This window comes from Bos indicus, chromosome 10, assembly GCF_029378745.1.
Source record: "Bos indicus isolate NIAB-ARS_2022 breed Sahiwal x Tharparkar chromosome 10, NIAB-ARS_B.indTharparkar_mat_pri_1.0, whole genome shotgun sequence".
NCBI lineage: Eukaryota > Metazoa > Chordata > Mammalia > Artiodactyla > Bovidae > Bos > Bos indicus.
This window is the reverse complement of record NC_091769.1, coordinates 75,742,522-75,758,154: the sequence shown is the minus strand read 5'-3', so window position 1 is coordinate 75,758,154 and position 15,633 is coordinate 75,742,522. Positions and strand designations below refer to the sequence as shown.

The 15,633-nt window shown below is 35.8% G+C and overlaps 1 protein-coding gene across 1 annotated transcript in view; it reads left to right on the top strand.

Moving 5' to 3' along the window:
• SGPP1 (sphingosine-1-phosphate phosphatase 1) overlaps positions 1-15,166 on the top strand; it is a 31,131-nt gene extending 15,965 nt beyond the window's left edge. Inside the window, exons 2-3 of the mRNA XM_019969034.2 lie at positions 5,840-5,929; positions 12,726-15,166. Of these exons, the coding sequence (XP_019824593.2) occupies positions 5,840-5,929; positions 12,726-13,277 (642 nt within the window). The 3' untranslated portion in view covers positions 13,278-15,166. The remainder of the gene's footprint in view (positions 1-5,839; positions 5,930-12,725) is intronic.
• The last annotated feature ends 467 nt before the right edge of the window (positions 15,167-15,633 follow it).

Below are 15,633 nucleotides of genomic sequence, written 5' to 3'. Positions count from 1 at the left end.
CTTCCAGCCCAGCGTTAGTAGTCCTAATTTTAGAGACAGTTCAATATAAAATTAAAAGGTAGTTTTAATTTGGATATTCTTAAATATTAAATAAATCTGCCAGATGGATTGGTTATTATGCATCATCTTCCTCCCCCAACACAATCCCAGTTTAGGAGTATTAGTTTTATCTAGTTTAGTTTTTATTGTCATTAAGACATGTGGTATTTCTTTTATCTGGTTAAAAGATTACTTGATAAGGTACTTCTTTGCTTTGATACTGTAATTATACTGAATTCTGTTATTCTCTGGGGAATAAATGTGAAAGTCATGTAATCAAAACTGGATCAGGTCTTCCCCCAAATATGTTTCTTTCCACAAAAGAAATCTAGGGAAAATATTCTGAAGATGTAGACTAATGGCTAAAAAAACATCAACCGATCAATGAAAATAAAAGTGACTTGTTCTTTTCCCAAGTAATCAAGCTGGTTTTAGAAAAGGCAGAGGAATCAGAGATCAAATTGCCAACATCCGCTGGATCATAGAAAAAGCAAGAGAGTTCCAGAAAAACATCTATTTCTGCTTTATGCCAAAGCCTTTGACTGTGTGGATCACAATCAACTGTGGAAAATTCTGAAAGAGATGGGAATACCAGACCACCTGATCTGCCTCTTGAGAAATTTGTATGCAGGTCAGGAAGCAACAGTTAGAACTGGACATGGAACAACAGACTGCTTCCAAATAGGAAGAGGAGTTCGTCAAAGCTGTATATTGTCACCCCGTTTATTTAACTTATATGCAGAGTACATCATGAGAAACGCTGGACTGGAAGAAACACAAGCTGGAATCAAGATTGCTGGGAGAAATATCAATGACCTCAGATATGCAGATGACACTACCTTTATGGCAGAAAGTGAAGAGGAACTAAAAAGCCTCTTGATGAAAGTGAAAGAGGAGAGTGAAAAAGTTGGCTTAAAGCTCAACATTCAGAAAACGAAGATCATGGCATCTGGCCCCACCACTTCATGGGAAATAGATGTGGAAACAGTGTCAGACTTTATTTTTTTGGGCTCCAAAATCACTACAGTTGGTGACTGCAGCCATGAAATTAAAAGACGCTTACTCCTTGGAAGGAAAGTTATGACCAACCTAGATAGCATATTCAAAAGCAGAGACATTACTTTGCCAACAAAGGTTCGTCTAGTCAAGGCTATGGTTTTTCCTGTGGTCATGTATGGATGTGAGTTGGACTGTGAAGAAGGCTGAGCACCGAAGAATTGTTGCTTTTGAACTGTGGTGTTGGAGAAGACTCTTGAGAGTCCCTTGGACTGCAAGGAGATCCAACCAGTCCATTCTAAAGGAAATCAATCCTGGGTGTTCTTTGGAATGAATGATGCTAAAGCTGAAACTCCAGTACTTTGGCCACCTCATGCGAAGAGTTGACTCATTGGAAAAGACTCTGATGCTGGGAGGGATTGGGGGCAGGAGGAGAAGGGGACGCCAGAGAATGAGATGGCTGGATGGCATCACTGACTCGATGGACGTGAGTCTGAGTGAACTCCAGGAGTTGGTGATAGACAGGGAGGCCTGGTGTGCTGTGATTCATGGGATCACAAAGAGTCGGACACGACTGAGCGACTGATGTGATCTGATCTGATCTGAAAGGTACACTGGAATGGGAGAAATGCCTCTGCATCTAGCTTGATTGCATTCCTCACTCCATTTAAATACCTTGGAGATAGTAAACCTAAATAAATGTGGATTCAGTTCAGTTCAGTTCAGGTCAGTCACTCAGTCGTGTCCAACTCTTTGTGACCCCATGGATTGCAGTACACCAGGCTTCCCTGTCCATCACCAACTCCCAGAGCTTACTCAAACTCATGTCCATTGAGTCGGTCATACCATCCAACTATCTCGTCCTTTGTTGTCCCCTTCTCCTCCCGCCTTCAGTCATTACCAGTATCAGGGTCTTTTCAAGTGAGTCAGTTCTTCGCATTAGGTGGCCAAAGTAGTGGAGTCTCAGCTTCAGTATCAGTCCTTCCAATGAATATTGAGGACTGATTTCCTTCAAATGTGGATTGAGTTAAGTTAAATTCAGTTTCATTGTTCCCATTAAATAATGCTCCTTATCCCCTACCTTCAGTCCTAGCTTTTGAGAATCAATAAATTAATTTTTCTTCTATCTGTCATGTACAGAGAATTCCCATTAATAACTTTGTACATTTTTAAATTCCTTATGGGATCTAAGTAAAAAAAGAGAAAGAAGAAAGAATCATAGGAGACTTGTATGGTGGTTGTGGTGGTAGTTTTTACTTCTTTGACCCTCCCTGGCTAGTGAAGAAAAAAAAACAAGACCTGAGTACCTGCTCCAGAGACTGAAGCCACTGTCATGGTCTCTCACCTAGAATATAGCAACAGCTTCCTAACTGGCCTTCCTGCTTCCACCCTTGCTCCCTTATTGTCCAGTCTCAGGACACTGCTCTGCTCAGGAACCTGCAGCGTGGCTCCCCAAGGTCACATTTCTTACACAGGCCTCTCAGGCTCTTCTTGGTCTGGTTGCCAGGACCTCTCTCACCTCTCCTCCTACCTGTTCCGGCCACACAAGCCTCCTTGCTTGTTATGTTTCCTCATTAGAGACTTTGTTCTTCTTGCTTCCACTTCCTCATGTATATTCTTTCCTCAGATATCTGGTTGATCAGTTCACTTCCATCCAGTCTTGCCTCAAATCTTAGTTTGTCAATATAAAGCCTACAATGGCTATCTTCTAAAACTTTAACCTGCCCCCCCCATAGACTCCCATACTATTACTTATCCTTATCCTATTACTGTTTTACTTACTATAAGTGTGGTTATGCTGTACTAATGATTTAACCCTGAAAACACCTTAACAACAAAAGCTTCTTTCTCATCTGTGCTTCGTATCCATTATGGGTTAGCAAACAACTCTGATCCACTTAGAACCTCAGAGACCCGGGGTGAGGGAAGTTTGCCCATGTGGTGATACACGTCAGCATACAGCCTCCAGTATCACACCTGTAGGAAAGAGAGCATTCATAGGATGATTAAAAGTGGCACACGTCACCTTTTTTCCCAGTTCATTGGTCACACCAGGCACATGGCCCCAGTCTAATTGCAAGAAGAGCACAAGGAATATTTGATGAACATTACTGTTTCAGCTCTGTATGTGTGTGTGTGTGTGTGCGTGCGCGTGCGTGTGCGTGCTCAGCTCTGTATGTGTGTGTGTGCATGCGTGTGCATGCTCAGCTCTGTATGTGCGTGTGCACGTGTGTGTGCGTACTCAGTTGCTCAGTTGTATCTGACTCTGTGATCCTGTGGACTAGTGCCCACCAGGCTCCTCTGTCCATGGAATTTTCCAGGCAAGAATACTGGAGTGAGTTGCCATTTCGTACTCCAGGGGACTGTTTTAGCACCTGTTCCCTTTTCATTTCTCCATAGTACTTACTATTTTTAACTATATAATTTGTATATTCTATATAAAGTATCATTTATATATTTACATATTGTATAATTTGCATATTTTATGTTTATGATTAAGTTGCCTTTCCTCAGTAAGAATTTAAGCTTATGCTCCTAGAAAACCTCACTACTTACAACTTCTTGGACATAACTGTTCTTCATTCACTCCTACTGTTTGTAATGTCCTCTATCATTTTTACCCTGTGCTCTTTTTTTCTGTAAAGATTAAATCCTACTCATCTTTTGAGACAATTTGAATCATACTTAGTTTGGGAGACTTTAAAGTTCCGTGCCTTAGACTCCCTCTATCATGGCACTTACCCTCTTTACAGGATTACTTGTCTGACTGCATCATTAACCAGGTTCCTCATGCGTATTGGAAAACGTCTGAAGGAATACCTGGAGCCTAGAAAAGGATCTATGAGGATCTGAAAAGGATAATATAAGTAGGATAAAGAGATGACAAATCAAGAGATATTCAGAAAGTAAAATCAGTAAGACTTCATTATTGGTTGAATATGAGCGATAAGGAAGAAATCAAGGATAATTCATGCTTCTCATTTAGATTATGATGCTTCCAAATGAAATAGGGAAAATGAGAGGAGGAGCAAGTCTAGTTGGTAGGATGATGAGCAGGGTTTGAGGTATAATGGGTTTAACTCTGTAAGGATCTCAAGTTGGAGATATGTGCAGAGGCTGGCTAAATGGTTCTTAATCCAAGGACATACATAGGTCTTCAGCATGCTGAGTAGTAGAAGAAAAGGTGAAACTGCCAATAACTACCAAGGCCAGAACCCTTAGTTATACTAATGTTTAAGGAACAATGAAGAATGTTTTCTTGTGTGGAAAACACAGAAAAAAATAGATGGTGAAAGGGGCACGAGAGTGTGATGCTGTCAAAATCAAGGTATTTAGACATTCAAGAAAAAATGTTTGGGCCATAGTAAATGCAGTGTGAGTGAGCTAAGTTGCTTCAGTTGTGTCCGACTCTTTGTGACCTTATGGACTGTAGCCTGTCATACTCCTCTATCCATGGGATTCTCCAGGCAAGAATACCAGAAGTGGGTTGCCATGCCCTCCTCCAGGGGATCTTCCCAATCCAGGGATCGAACCTGCATCTCTTATGTCTCCTATACTGGCAGGCAAGTTCTTTATCACTAGCACCACCTGAGAATCCCCTAGAGAAATCAAATCAAAACAACTATGTACTAAATCTTGACTTCTCTTGCAGCATTAATTAATTCCTTTCTTTTAACCTCACTTTTTATTGAACCACTTTGAATACTTAATGAATTGAACCATCTTGGCTTCAGTTTCATTGGGAGATTTGAAGTAATCAGGCACAAACTGTCTCAAATGTGCCCCTTCTTCTTCATTTACAAACTTAAGACACGCCCAACCATCAGTCATTTCCTTTTTCCCTCTAGTATTAGGAGCTTCAAAGTCACCTCTAGTTAGTACTAGAGGCGTGCCACTGATACTGAAGTGAAAGCGAAGGTCACTCAGTCGTGTCCACCTCTTTGTGACCCAATGGACTATACAGTCCCTAGAATTCTCCAGGCCAGAATACTGGAGTGGGAAAGATCCCCCTTTCCCTTCTCCAGGGGATCTTCCCAACCCAGGGATCGAACCCAGGTGTCCCGCATTCTGGCCAGATTCTTTAACAACTGAGCCACAAGGGAAGCCCAAGAATACTGGAGTGGGTAGCCTATCCCTTCTCCAATGGATCTTCCTGACCCAGGAATTGAACTGGGGTCTCCTGCATTGCAGGCAGATTCTTTACCAACTGAGCTCTCAGGGAAGCCCAAGTGATACTAAAAGTCATCTGCATTTTAAGTTTTTTCCCTCTTTATGGCTTCCTGCTTCCAATATCCCACCAAAATTTTTCGCACTATAGTTGCTATTTGAAAGTATTAATGGACAACAAATTACATGATGTTGAACATTGAAGAAGATGGGGAAATGGCAAACAGTAGTAGTCACTGATGGAAGTGAGAGGGAAATAATGCCTCCTCCGCAGGGAAGCAGTGACACTAAGCTGGGCCAGAGTCAGGTGCTTTTCCAGAGCCACTTTCATTTTGTAGTTATAGTAAAAGTATGTCTTTTATTTGTTTTTCTTCTGTAGCAGGCCAGTGATTGAGTCTTTACTGTAGAAGCAAAAATGAGCCAGTTCCCACAATAAAGATGTAGAAACATTAGATTTATTTGTTCATTCATGCAAAAGTATTTCTTGAATGTCCGCTATGTGCCATGCTTAGGCTTAGGTGCTGGAAATATAACAGAAAGTAAACACCATACTTCTTGTTCTCCTTGAGTTTTTATCTGCTTGTTTATATTTAACCTGATTTATCTAACTAATTTTACTTTTTTTTTTCCCCTTCAGTATCCTCTCACCTATGGACTGATTCTTATTCCCTGCTGGTGTTCTCTAGTTTGCATAAGTAGAATTTACATGGGAATGCACTCCATTCTGGTAAGGAAAATGTTGTGTTCATATTGCTTTGTTTTTTTCTAAAATCAACATGCAATTTTATAATTTTTAGTCATTTTTAAACTTACTGGAAACTTAAGTGAGAAAATATAGTTATTGTAAATGTTTTTTTCTTGCAAAAATAGCAACAGGATGTTTTGCAAAGTTTTAAAGTAGTTATAATATATATATTTAATATATATAATATATATATATTTCATAGAAACAGTTCCCAGCAATCACAAGAACCAAGTATTGTTCAGGATAACATTTCTCCCTCCGTCCAGGTTCACTGTTATCTTCTTATTCATTTTCTTCTATGCCTTTCCTACTGCTGAGTCAAAACTGACAATGTAAATTCAGACACCAAGGAGCATTACTTGTAAGTGAAAACCTAGTGAACAGAAATTAGGTGAACTAAAACTCTCCTGGTGCCACTTGTTTTTTAATATTAAACTCTAGTTTTCTTCTTTCCCAACAGTATTTTAGGGCTTATATCAGATATTTTATTTTGAGAATGCAGTTCAGTTTCAAAAGCAGTGGCGCAGGAACGCTGTATCTTTCAGCTATACCTCCTCACTTCCCTTCCTGTTCATCTGATTGACATTCCCTAATTCTGGCCCGCACCATCTCTAACTAGGGTACTGCAGCAGCGTCTTAATTAGTAGCTCCACTTCAAGTGTGACACTGCTCCATTCAGTGTTCAGCCTCCTATTGTAGTTTACCGTTCAGAACGCAAATATGATACTATATTGAATGACCTATGTTTGTTCAAATGTGAAGGGTGTTTCTTTATCTTCACATTGTTAGGAATGCCTTAACCTCCACATGGAATGCTGTTTTCACTTTCTTTGCCTAACTATCAAATCCATTGTTCATGACTCACCAGAAAAGATTATCTCCTAAAGCCTTGTTACCTTCTCCATCTTTCTTTCTCAAGACTGGTTAGGTGGCCTTTCTCCCAGAACATCTTGAGCATAATTCTGGCATAGCACTTATGCTGAATTGCAGTTGCTTTTTTATTTATCTGTCATCCCCACTAGACAACAAGCAATATGAGAAAAATAACTCTACCCTCATGTATAGTGTGGTGTCTCTTAGAACACTCTGTGAAGGTATTATGTATTATATTATAAAGAATCAGAAGAAAGATGGAGAGAGAGGGACGAATTCATGGAATCCAAAAATTTATAAAGGGTTCTATCAAATTTTTCTTGTCCTTAACAAATGAACACTTTTAGAATTTTCTACTCAAAAATGTCTCATTTCATAGCTGAAAAATATTGGATTTCTGTTTCTTCCTCAGATTACTTACCTCCAGCAGCTGCCCCTTCACTAGTAAATTTACGAAAGTCCCAAATGCTATGTTAGGAAGCAAACTATTTGTGTTTTATTTTTTATAATTATTTATATTAATGCAAATTATGAATTGACATATAATTTTATCTTTCTGACTAGTCTGTAATAATTTTATAATAGACCAATTATCACCTTTCTATATCAAATCTAATATTAGTCACAAGAAAATGTTTGCCATCTCTGTGCCTCATTGAAGTTATTCCCTTCCACTCTCAACTAACAATATCGCACCTGAAAAACTACCAAAAGATTAGGAACTAAGAATGATAATATTATCCCTAGATTCATTATCATCGTAAAAGAGGAATTAGAATCTTACTATATTGAAAATATATAATCTCAAACATGCTGTTGTTCAAAGGAAATATATAGTGGATTGATTATTCAAGCTGAGTTCAGTTCATGTTTTTGATACTGGATAACATCTGTGCTTGAATCAACTGAAGTAAAAACAATACTGATGTATTATTAAATTGTAAGTCTGATAACCTAGTCTTCTTTTTCTTGTTCTTTTGGCCATACTGCATGACTTGCAGGATCTTAGTTCCCAGACCAGGGATTGAACCTGGGCCTGGGCAGTGAAAGCATGGAGTCCTTATCACTGGATCACCAGGGAATTCCCCAACCATAGTCATTTAATTATTCAAAAGCATCCTGTCCCATAGAATATCTTTATCAGTTTTATTCTGACTAGCTACTCAATTTTATTATGTGCATTATTACAAGTTGTTTTTCTTTTTCAAAAGTAAAATCACAGATGACTTGCAAACATTGTAAATTATGTTCCTGTGTTATAACCTTTATTAACATTAAGAAGAAAGTTCCAGTAATGTAGTCTAAATAATTTATAAGGAACATTTTATTATTTCCCATATGCTTTGTTTTTATTATTACAACACAAAGAGCAACACTTAATTTATTTTTAATGCCTACTTTACTGAATAGCTTCCCAGATGGTGCAGTAGTAAAGAATCCTCCTGCCAATGCAGAAGATATGGGTTTAGTCCCAGGGTTGGGAAGATCCCCTGGAGAAGGAAATGGCAACCTACTCCAGTATTCTTGCCTGGAAAATTCCATGGACAGAGGAGCCTGGCAGGCTATAGTCCATGGGGTTGAAAGAGTTGGACATGACTGAGCAACTGAGCATGCACACACTTTCCTAAATAGATTTCCTTAATCTCCAGAAAAGTAGAGGAGTTACTTCTTCCATTTTTCCTTTATTTTCTATCAGACCTAGCTCTGAAAATGTCTTAAAACACAAGCCATTTAAAAATTACCAGACTAAGTACTTGTCAGATTACTAGTTTACTTCTACATTAGTAAAGTTATGAATATTTTGTAATTACATTTACCTAAAATTGTACTAAGTTTGTCTATATGTGGAAAGTTTTTTTAGAAAAGTATTATGAGATCCTCAAGTAGCATGTACTCCAGAACACATTTTTATAACAAGATATAAGAATCAAACTAATCAAACAACAGCAAAAGTCCTGAAAACATGTTATAGAGAAAGATCCAGAACAGTAAACACTAAGAGTTTTAATAGTAGTTATTTCTGAGTAATAATTACTTGTTATTTTTTATCCATATTTTCTAGATTTTCTGTACTGAACATGTATTAAATGAATTTTAAAGATAAAAATTTCAAAATACATCCTTATTAGTTGTTTGTAATGAAGAATGATTCATTCCAATAATATATTTTGTTGTTAGAAACGCTGTTGGCCTCACTGACATGTTGAATTAGAATCAGGACACCTGAAGTAAAAACAGCACTAGGAGCGGACAGAAGTCTTGAATTCTAGTCTCAGCCAATCACTAGCCTCTCTAGTTCTGTATACTGATTGGGAGAAATGAAAAGAAGGCAATTCCAGATTTGATATGTGATAAATCTTTATTGAATTTATGGTATTTGATATCCTCTACCATAAATTTGATAACTGTGAATATTCCATTCATATGTGTAATTATTAACTTTTACAGCAGATTTGTTATCTATAATTAATTTAAGTATCTAAAGTTATTTGTTTTCTTTTTGGAAAATTTGCTACTTTGAATTCTTTGTTACCTTTAACATCAACTTTTCTTTATCGTATATTTTGTGCTGTAACGCTTAAAATCACTTAGTTACACATTTTAATGTTGTACATTAAATTGGTATCACAGTGACAGTCACCATGTTTATGTCCTGAATTCAGTCATTCTTCTTTTTGGTTCTGTAGCACGGAGATTAAATATGCCCTTTTTATCCAGGGTGATATGGTAAATAATTAATGACAAATAGAAAAGGAGGCCGATTTGTATAGTCTTAAGGAAATGGCAACCCACTCCAGTATCCTTGCTTGGAGAATCCCATGGACAGAGGAGCCTGGTAGGCTACAGTCCATGGGGTCGCAAAGAGTCCGACATGACTGAGCGACTTTTTACTTTACTTTACAGCAATTAAATTTAATATTCATAGAGCTATACAAAAAAAGTAGAGACAACAAGATTGGATGTTTTATGTCATACTGAAATATACTTCCAAAAATATAATTGCTATCATATAATCTAAAGAAATCATGTTAATCAACAAGAAAAAGAAAATCCAAAGTAACAGTTGCCCTAAAGACACAAATATATCTTGCATATAAAAGGACTAGCCCATGGACTTATGAAATAATGCTTAATTAATAATCACGGAAATGGAAATTAAACATCAAGAAATACCAACAACTGATGTAACCTGAATTTCTGTAAACATTTTGGAGATTATTTTATTGGCTTATAAAATTGAACATGCACATATACTTTGATTCTGCCTTTCCATTCCTAGGTACATGTCCTGGAAAAACTTTTGTAGACCCATACAGGGAACATCAAAAGAAAGAATATAGTAGCATTGTTTAAATTCCTGGTTGGTTTAAGAGTATATACCAATTAAGAAAGCATTCAAGCTCAGCCGTAACCAATGAACTAATCCAAAACCTGAAAACTACCTAAGTGATTGTCAGTGGGAAAAACAGATAAATAAGTTACATAATCACACAAAATATTACATATTTGGGAAAGTGAATGACCTATAAACCACATATGATGAATGAATCTTAAGATTTGAATGTTAAGTGTGAAAAGCAAATCAGAGGAGACTACATATTGCCTAACACTTTTATAAAGCTCAGAAAGAAGCAACACCTGGTAATGTTTTGTTTGGAGATATGTGCTAAAACAGTTTTTATTTATATTTTTAATTGGGGTATAATTGTTTTACACTGCTTTACAATGTTGTGTTAGTACAGCAAAGTAAATCAGCTGTAAGTATACATAGATCCCCTCCCTCTTGAGCCTCCTTCCCACCCCAGCCAGCATCCCACCGCTCTAAGTCATCACAGCACTGAGCTGAGCTCCCTGTGCTCTACAGCAGCTTCCCACTAGCTATCTGTTTGACACATGGGAATGTATATGTGTCAGTCCTACTCAGAGCAGGTATCTGTTCAGTCAGTACTCAGGTTTATGCAGAGTGATAGAACTATTAACCAGCATACCAATAGATTCAAAGTACTTTTATAATTTCAGGTACACTCTACGTATCTGATTTCTATGTACCAAATGTTACATTATAACCAATAATTAAAAAATATTAGAACAGAAAAACATTAAGCCACTACTGTGTTGCTTAACTGTATTGAATGCTATTGAGAAGTAACCATTGTTTTTGGCAGCATAAAGATCACTAGAATCTAGAAAAGAATGGTTTCAATGCAGTGATGAGTTTAGGAAAAAATAAGGAAGTGCAGAAGTGGAGACAGTGAATGTATGCAATTTTTTGGATAAATTTTTCAGTGATAGTTAATCCCTATAGGGTTTGGTTTTATTTGTTTTAAGATGAAAATTTGGGAATAGTTTTGTTCATGTCAGGAATTATTTGAAAAGGAAGATTCTTTTAATAACAGCTTTTTTTCCTCCAATAAACCATCTTCTGTCATACATAAAACTAGATGTCATTTTTGATCCCCTTTGCTTCTCTCTTACATTCAGATGATCACTAAGTCGAAGTTAGTCAACTCTAATTTTAAAATATTCTACTAGATCCATCTACGCATGTCTCTCTATATGGACCAATCTCGAGTGAGCCACTGTAGTCGCCTCTCACTTGTGTCTCTAGTGGTCTCTTGTCTTCCATACTTTACCCCTGTCATCTATTCTCTACACAGTGGATGGAGTGTTCTTTTATAAACATCAATCAGATTTTACTACACTCCTACTTGGGAATCTGTCTTTCAGGCCTCCTGTCGCTTTTGAAATAAAATGTGAAGTTCTTACCTAACCTACATGGGCCCTCCCTACGTGATTTGACCTCTGCCTGTCTCTTGGACCTCACGGCACATCTCTCTTTCTTACTGTTTGAGACACACTGGATTTCTCTCAGTTCCTTGAACTCACTAGGTTCTTTTCTGCCTCAGTACCTTGGCACTTGGTTATTTCTTCTACCTGGGACACTTTTTCTTAGGTCTAAAGATAGGGCTGACTCTTTTTTGGAATCAGATCTCTGCTCAAGTGTCACCTCCTCAGACAGGTTTCCCTAATCACTCTTAATAGGGCCTATCCCATTGTCTTGTTTTAGTTTCTTTATAATAACCCCAAATGGTAATATTTATCTACTTTTTACTTACATGGTTATTGTCAGTCATCCCCACTAAAACGTAAGCTCTATGGCAGTAGGTATCTTCTCAGTTTTTAAGCAATATATCCTTAGCCCCTAAAATAGTGTCAGGCACATATAGGTACTCAATAAGTATTTGTTTAGTGAATTAAGAAAAAATAGGCTTTGTATCCTCTTTAGTCATGGAAATAATTATGTGTTTAGGTGTGTAATTATTAAATACATGAAGATGAAGTCTTAAAATAAATCTGGTTGATCCTTGAACAATTTAGATGTCAGTGTAGTCAAAAATCCACCGATAATTATAGTGTGCCCTTCATATACTTGGTTCCTTCATATCCACAGTTTCTTTATATCAGGGCTTCTGCATCCTCAGATTAACCAACCAGGAATCATGTAGCACTGTACTACTGTTTACTACTGAAAAGAATCAGCTACCTAGTGGATCCACACAGTTCAAATCTGGGTTGTTCAAGGGTCAGCTAGCTGTATATTGCTTTTCTCAGAAATCACAACTACATACTTTAAGCTAGTTTATTGTTCAGGATTTGAATATAAATTTGTGTATAGCATATCTATATTAACTTATAAAAGGGCAGAACTATAAAAACATAATTTTATTATTATCAATAAATCTTTTAGTGTAATGGTTTTAGTACCTACTATATATTATATAAAGTTTAATAATGTGACATTTTAAAATACATGTTAACATTTGAAATGTGAAATATATACTTATTTCTTTAAATGCCAAACAAAAATATTATACTAAACAGCTGTGCGTTTTTCTTTTCTTAGGATGTTATTGCTGGATTCCTATATACCATTTTAATCTTGGTTATCTTCTATCCATTTGTGGACGTGATTGACAACTTCAACCAAACTCACAGATATGCTCCATTAATCATCATCGGGCTTCATTTAGCCTTGGGGATCTTTTCTTTCACTCTTGACACCTGGAGTACATCCAGAGGAGACACAGCTGAGATTCTGGGAAGTGGTGCAGGGATTGCATGTGGATCTCATTTTACCTATAAAATGGGTCTACTCTTAGATCCTCCTCTGGATATATTACCTTTAGCTAGGCACCCCATTTCAATGACTCTGTTTGGAAAAGCCATATTGCGGATATTCATAGGGATGTTATTTGTACTAGTGGTCAGAGATATAATGAAAAGGATCACTGTTCCTTTAGCCTGTAAAATCTTCAGTATACCTTGTGATGATATTCGAAAAGCAAGGCAGCACATGGAAGTTGAACTTCCTTATCGGTATATTACCTATGGAATGGTTGGTTTCTCTATCACATTTTTGATTCCTTACATATTTTTCTTTATTGGTATCTCTTGATGGAAAAATACTGTTTATGATAAGAAAGGAGGGTATCAGTTACTGATATCTAAAAACCATATTCTAGGTAAAAGCCAAATCAGAGTTAGGCTTTTGCAGGAATTTAACTTAAATAATTATTTAAGTAAATTCTTAAGAGTCAGTGCATTTTATCACTGCACATCCAGTTATTGTTTTAGGTGAGCTGAGCTATTACAACATTGAGAAAATGATAAATACCATTTGGAATGTTCATGTAATATTTGGAGAGTTTTGTGGTGTTACAGATTCAAGTTATATAATATATATTAAGGAACATAATATAAAATTATGTATCTAATATATATTATATATAAAATAATATACCTAAGTTTTTTTGAACCATGGGGGTGTATTATAAAATCAGTAATAATATGCAAACAGTTGTGCCTGTGTATTTGGATTTAATACAGGTATGTTATTAACTGATAAATTTAATTTTAATTTACAATGGGAACCATTTCCTAATCTAATTGTGTAATTACTAGACCAGAATTCATATGTTACCACATGTTAATTTACTGCCTCTTTTTACACTGCCATCATCTTTCATGTTATCCATGATGTTGAACATAGGAGGCATTTTTAATGGACCAAATTTTCCGAAAAATTAGTTTTTGAATTCCTTTTTTTTTGTTTTCCAGTTCTGTGCACTGTGTTGAATGTATTTTATTTGCAGTTGTTCTGGACATTAGTTTAATGTCAGGTACTGAATTTTATTGCTTGCTAATTGTGCCTTTCTGTTGCTGAATTAAGAAATGCCATGTATACTGTGATATAAAAATAAGGCTAACTTTATCTTAAGTTACATATAATCAGACAAATATTTTTAAAAATATCTGTCAAGCTAACAGGGCTAGAAGTAAACCACCTTCAATTCTTTAGCCTTTGTTTAGAAAGAAACGTGGAACGGGCTAAATTTTCTCACTAATTTATTGGGAACCTAAATGGATAAATATTCCATTTTTATAGGTATTTTTCTGTGCATTGTAAGTTATAGGAACAAGATATATTTTTTGTACATTGTCTTGATCGTTTATACTACAGGTAGATAATTCCAATGAATGGAAATGTAATTGAACTTTATAGATGGGACAATGCACATGTTTCATATATAAACAAACCATTTTTCTAAATTATTTGGAAGGGATTGGATTTAGCACTGTTAACTTTTAATACCCATTTAGTAGCTACTTAATGGTAAATTATAAAATTTAAAAGTATCAGAATTTTAGATCTTATTTTTTTCAACCTTTTATTATTTTCACAGTGGAAAATTTGAGTATAAATATTAAACTATTCTTTATTCTGTCCGTGCCTTTATATTTTGAAGTGTAATTGTAATTAGGTTAACATTAAATTTATTTCTATTAAGTTTTTCATAAAGAGAATTAACTTTCCATGTAAATGAGCATCGGGTATGGAATTACTGACTTAGTGCAATATCTGTCTGATTATCCAGAGATATCAACTTAAGATGTTTCTATTTTGGGCAACATAACTATTTGAGCTCATATTTTTATAACTCTGAGAATTTAAAGACATGGTAATTTTTGACAATAGTGCATCTGATAATTGTAAGTAAAGTAACTAAATTTACAGCCTTTACCTATTAGTTAACAGAAAACCAAGGCACTTAGGAACATACTGGTACGTTGGAAAATGCGCAAAGAACTTTTCTTTCAAAATGTGTTTACTGAATTGTATTTTAGGGACTATTTCCTATAATTTGGGTCTATGCTATCTTATTAATTTTTATATCTAGCTTAAAAGTATTTGAAAATATTCCATTTCTTTGTGATTTATTATTTTCTGTCCTATGGTAGTTACATGCTAAATGTATTTTAAAATAAAAGCCAAATTCAAGATTGGAGGGTGTTTTGTTTGCCTTCTATGCATTTGTTTCTGTATTTCCTGGTAGAAATTTGTGAAATATATCTAGTATTTTCATTCTAGCAGTCTTTTTCTGTGAAGCATTTCATTCAATGTAAGTACTGTTTTTAGTAATAGAAGACATTGAAGAAATTCTTTATGGTTCATACTGACTTTGGGCTCTATATATGATCATTTTGACATTGAACTTTCAATGAAAATTTTCATAACTTTATTTTTAAAACTTATGCCTAAAACGTGTTTCAATAAAACCCATGATTAAGTATTGCAGGTATTTAGCTGACTGCTAATCCATTAATTCAGGCTCACAATACTAGGAACAGGTACCTTTTCAAGTACAATAAACATATGAACACTTCATTTTTTAATTATGAACTGTCATAACATGAATTGTAAAATCTAGGGCTGCCCATAGGTTTTTACAATCTAATTTTAAAAACCTAAT